Below are 5,650 nucleotides of genomic sequence, written 5' to 3' on the forward strand. Positions count from 1 at the left end.
ACTGAAGTATTGAGGCTGGTTTAACCTTCGCTCTTTGTATATTTAATTTGTTTTCTAAAGTTGCGAATGCCCAAATCGCCTGACTGATAGTCATTGTAACATCCCCACCCCACCCCCAAAAATGGGAAACATTTGTTATTATTATTATTATTATTATTATTATTATTATTATTATTATTATTATTATTATTATTTATTATTATTATTATTATTCAAAAAGCACGTAATCCTAGTATGTCAAAACTCTCAAATAGGTTAAGTTAAGTATATCTTAGTTTAACCAGACCACTGAGCTGATTAACAGCTCTCCTAGAGAGGGCTGGCCCGAAGGACTAGACTTATTTTACGTGGCTAAGAACCAATTGGTTACCTAGCAACGGACCTATAGCTTATTGTGGAATCTGGAACCACATTATAGCGAGAAATGAATTTCTATCACCAGAAATAAATTCCTCTTATTCTTCATTGGCCGGTCGAAGATTCGAACTCGCGACCAACAGAGTGGCAGCTGAGAACGGAACCTGCTCGCCCAACGAGGAACTTCAAATAGGTTAAATTGATACTGATGATCTCTTCGTGGTAGGATAGGCTAAGGATATATTATACCTTAGTTAGGACATGCTTCCCAGGGTGGTTAGTCTGCTGCCACTCACTGGACAGCAACCAGAGGTTTCACAATAACACCAGTAGGTAGGTACATAGGCTAACACAATATAACATTATAGACTAATGAATGGATTCTGTTCAGACTTACCAGATTACACTGACACTGATCTATAATAATAATATTTTAAGTAGGCAAGGGAATGGTAAAAAGGATTGGTTAGTATGGCATTATAGGATAGGAGTTAGAATAAGGATAATTTAGGAGAATTTGCCTAAAGCAACATTTAGCCAAGTACTCTGCAACATGGCTCTCAACATACTGCTGCTATCCCCTATATAGCACCCTCTAAAATAATATTTTCCCAGTTCCCACTCCACTACAGTTAGGTCATGTTTCTCATAAACAAAATATTAGAATTGCTTTTATATAATAGGAAGGAAACTGAAAGACATACTTCTTTATTTTTTATATACATATATGTATAAACAATCACATACTACTCCATTACACTGCAGTCAATTTTTGTCGACACATATACTTCCTATTTTTCTTTCTCAATCGGTTTAGAGAAGTCGAAAGCAATTCTTGCCTCTGGGCGGTCTGCCATTGTCGGAATCAAGCAATAGTATTGCTCGGGTCGTTACACAGAACTCAGAAGATCATTGCAGTGTGAATTTACTAGGACATCTCTCTCTCTCTCTCTCTTCTCTCTCTCTCTGCCTGGCATGATCATGAAAACAACGTTAGCTCTGCTGGGCTTCCTCCTTGCCTTAGTGCAATGCCATGTCCCTGCACAGAAGGTAGTCTCATGAGTAACTTTATCAGACCGAAAGGAAGTTATTTCAGCTAATAAAAATTCAATGTTGGGTTTTAGGCCTTTGCATAACATTGTTTTTCTTTCTTTTTTTTTACATAAAAGTGTTTCAAGAATCTGAATCATTTCCCTTTCTAAGACATGGTGTCTCCTTTGTCAAGTTTAAATTAGGGTTTTACAACTAATGAAAATGTCACAAATAAGTTCGTAAATACGGCTGTAATTGACTTAAATTTTGTAAAGGCTGAAATTTATTCAGGATTTCATTACCGTAACAAACTTTTCTCTATTGAATTTTCTTCTATCTTACAGAAACCTGGATGCCACCATTGTGGAATGGACATTTGCTCAAAACCGTGAGTTCCTTTCATTTCTCTTATTCTCTGGAGGGACAGAAGTCCTCGTGTAGCGTCTTTGCTTGTTTCAAGCAAAGACGTGAGCAGAACTGAACAATGCACAGCGGAAAATTTGAATTATGAAAGACATTGATATCATCCTCACATAATAAGATTTGTATTTATATGTTTGACATGAACTCTGTCTCTGTGAATTTTCTTGATGTTTTATTTGGATTCTTTTGTCTTATGTAATTATCAGCTTTGTCTATTCTCTGTCATTTGAGAGCAGACGTTACTGTTTTATAAAGAAATGACGTAGCATATGTTGCAGTCAAAATAGAACACCGGTGTCGTAAAGTTAATGAATATTCATTACATGACGTAAACAGAGAGAAACCTCGTCATCATCATTATTAGAACATAGACTGGAGAGAGATATTCACACATGAATATCTCTTTTAACTTTGCAGATGGTAGACCAACTGATGCATGCATTAATAACGGTGGCTATTGCATCAGGAACAGCAAGAAAGAAGACTGCGACGGCCTCCTTCTTTCCAAAGGAATGCAGGTCGGCCTTTATTCCTTTTGTGTAGAAGGTAAGAAGAAGAAGAAGAAGAAGAAGAAGAAGAAGAAGAAGAAGAAGAAGAAGAAGAAGAAGAAAGCAGTCATTCCATTTTCTTGAGCACATAGCGGACTGTGCAGTTTCATATATCTTATGAGTTCGAGTTGAGTCTTCTGCTGCACTTCGGTCCTAAATATTCCCCTGAAACTGTCATTTTTGAGAGCATCTACTCTCATTGTCTCCTCAGTATGTTAGGAATTCGTGCATCCTACCTGGAGAGATACGAAATCTACAGACATCATCCATGCTCGCTCGCAATGATCGTTTCTGTATTTCTGGTAGATGAATCATTCATTGCCTCTCCTTGTTTTTGGCAGCTGTGTTGAAACGGGATGAATGCTCAACAGGGCTAGACACCTGCCCCACCAACTCAGAATGCCGGGATAAAACAGAAGGCTATGAGTGCGTCTGCACTGCAGGCTTTGGCCAATGTGGAGGCGAGTGTTGCTGAGCATTTTGTACATTTTCATATTTGTGCTTTATTTGATGAAGTTGGTGCTCAAGTTATCAAAAGTCTTTCAGATTTCATTCGGTAACATTTTGTGCTACTTTGGCTTGTTATCTACGCGTCTCCTACACCGAGGTGCTAGAACTAAACATTGTGGAAACTTCTTGGGATGCCCGGTTAGTACTATTCTCGGGGATCAGATTATTATGTACGCCCATTTCTATATTGTGTGGTGGACAAATTATATCAATGAACGATATCTTCGTGCAGCCGTCTACTGTGCATTTAACATGTAGTGTTTAGTACTAGAACCTCGGGGTAGGTGACGCCTAGAGAACAAGCCAAAGTAGGACCAATATTTTTGTCAGATGTTTCGCTGCTTCTTTACAGCGTCGTGTTAAAATGTTATTGTGAAGGTTCCATCGTTAGGTCATTGCTTTATTCCACACACGCGTCGCATAATGAGATGTTATGGAACAACTTTGTATTGTGACCCTTCTGCACATGTTCTTTCTTCAATCGTGATTTGTGATTATATGAAAACTAGACCACAACAGCGTCCTTTGCAAAACCTTCTTTGCATCTCAAAATCAAAACAGAGGTGTTGAATGTCTTCATTTCTCTTTCCAAGTTTGACGAGAATGCTGTGTGCTAAATAGTTGAACACCTTTCAACACCGTCGCTGTATTAGCGACAAATCTATATGGGGATTCGGGGAAACTCTATCTCTCTTTCTGTCTAGTATTTATATGATTTTATTTTACCAGATATAAACGAGTGCAACAGCAATCCAGGTGGTCCAAACACTGCCAAAATACATGGGAACTTATGAATGCGTCTGCAACGCAGGGTTCGAAAAAGTCAACGGTGCTTGTGTTGGTAAGTTGCGCTTTCATGCAAAACTTTATTTGGATTATATTTAAATATTTTAAATGTCACTGCTGAAACATAACCAGGATTTCAGCACTCTGGAACAATATTGAATGAGTTATAAATGAATAATATATATATATATATATATATATATATATATATATATATATATATCAGACATTACTGAATGAAAATAAGAGACATTTATGTTCTGAATATGATATATTTCAAGCAATGTCAATGGCTTGGAAATAAAGTCGAAACCGGTCAAGACCGTCTTTATTTTTCACCTGTGTAATGTGTGATAAATGAATATATATATATATATATATATATATATATATATATATATATATATATATATATATATATATATATATATATATATATATATATATATATATATATATATATATATATATATATATATATATATATATATATATATATATATATATATATATATATATATATATATATATATATATATATATATATATATATATATATATATATATATATATATATATATATATATATATATATATATAATCTAGCCACTGGGGGGGCAAGCCAGCCCAACTTGGTGCCGGTCCTAAGCCCGGGTAAATGGTTAGTCGAATCCAGATTTAGAGAGAATGCCAGGGCATACCCCGATTAAGCGACGCGCAGGGGCCTCGCCTGACCCCTCCGATAAATATGCAAGGGCTACCGCAGTGTGGGCGATTGTGGTTAAAGAAGCAAGTCCATATGATTAGAATTGGGACACTAAATGTGGGTAGTATGACAGGAAAGAGTAGAGAGGTGGCGGAGATGATGAATACAAGGAGAGTTGACATCTTGTGTGTGCAAGAAACAAGGTGGAGAGGGAACAAGGCAAAGGAAATAGGAGGAGGATGGAAGCTCCTGTACAGTGGAGCAGACGAGAATAGTAGAAGTGGAGTAGGCATCATTGTAAACAGTGAACTGAAGGAAAAAGTGGTAGAAGTCAAAAGAAGTTGTAGTCGGATAATGAAGGTCAAATTAATGTTATCAGAAGAAGTCCTAAATGTGATAAGTGCTTATGCCCCACAAGCTGGATGTGATGAGGAAGAGAAGTCAATGTTTTGGCGGGAGTTGGATGAAGTATTAACATCAATCTCAGAGGAAGAGAGAGTTGTATTGGGTGGAGACTTGAATGGACATATAGGTACAGATAGAAGAGTGATTTCAAGAATCCATGGAGGACTAGGAATGGGGAGAGGAACGAAGAAGGCGAAGGCATCATAGACTTGCAGTGGCATTTTGATATGGCACTAATTAATACATTCTTTATGAAGAAAGATTATGTGACATATAGAAGTGGTGGAAAAGAGAGTCAAATTGATTTTCTGCTCTTTTAGGAGACAACATCTTAAGGAAGTAAAGGATTGTAAAGTGATATATGGAGAGAATGTTGGCCAACAACATAAGCTGGTGGTTGTGGACCTTTTAATTCGAAAAGGGACAAAGGGAAAGAGGAAAAGTAACCCTAAGATCAAGTGGTGGGAGCTAGAAAAGGCAGAAAAGTGGAGTTGAGATCTAGGTTTAAGGAGAATGTTCTGAGAGAAATAAAGTTGGAAGATGATGTAAATGATTGGTGGAGTTTAACAGCAATGTGATCCTAAGGCATGGGGAGGAAATTTTAGGCAAAACATCAGGCAAAGGTCCCCAAAAGATAAAGAAAGTTGGTGGTGGAATAAAGACACACAAGACAAGATCAAGAAAAAGAAAGAATCCCAAAAGAACTATGATAAACACAAAACAGAAGAAAATGAGCAAATATCAAAAGAAGCAAAGAAAGTTGCAAAACAACAAGTTGCCAGAACAAGGCTGCTGCTTTCAATGATCTGTATGAGAATGTTGACACACTGGAGGGCCAAAGAAACATCCACAGGATAGCCAAAGCTAGAGACAAAGCAACAAA

The 5,650-nt window shown here is 37.0% G+C and overlaps 1 protein-coding gene across 1 annotated transcript; it reads left to right on the top strand.

Annotated features, from left to right (window-relative positions):
• The first annotated feature begins 4,455 nt into the window (after nucleotides 1-4,455).
• On the top strand, nucleotides 4,456-4,974 carry LOC136837925 (craniofacial development protein 2-like). The gene has a single exon (XM_067102795.1). It carries the CDS (start codon nucleotides 4,456-4,458, stop codon nucleotides 4,972-4,974), a length of 519 nt encoding a protein of 172 aa, XP_066958896.1.
• Nucleotides 4,975-5,650: the final 676 nt, after the last annotated feature.

This window comes from Macrobrachium rosenbergii, unplaced genomic scaffold, assembly GCF_040412425.1.
Source record: "Macrobrachium rosenbergii isolate ZJJX-2024 unplaced genomic scaffold, ASM4041242v1 13895, whole genome shotgun sequence".
Classification (NCBI taxonomy): Eukaryota; Metazoa; Arthropoda; class Malacostraca; order Decapoda; family Palaemonidae; genus Macrobrachium; species Macrobrachium rosenbergii.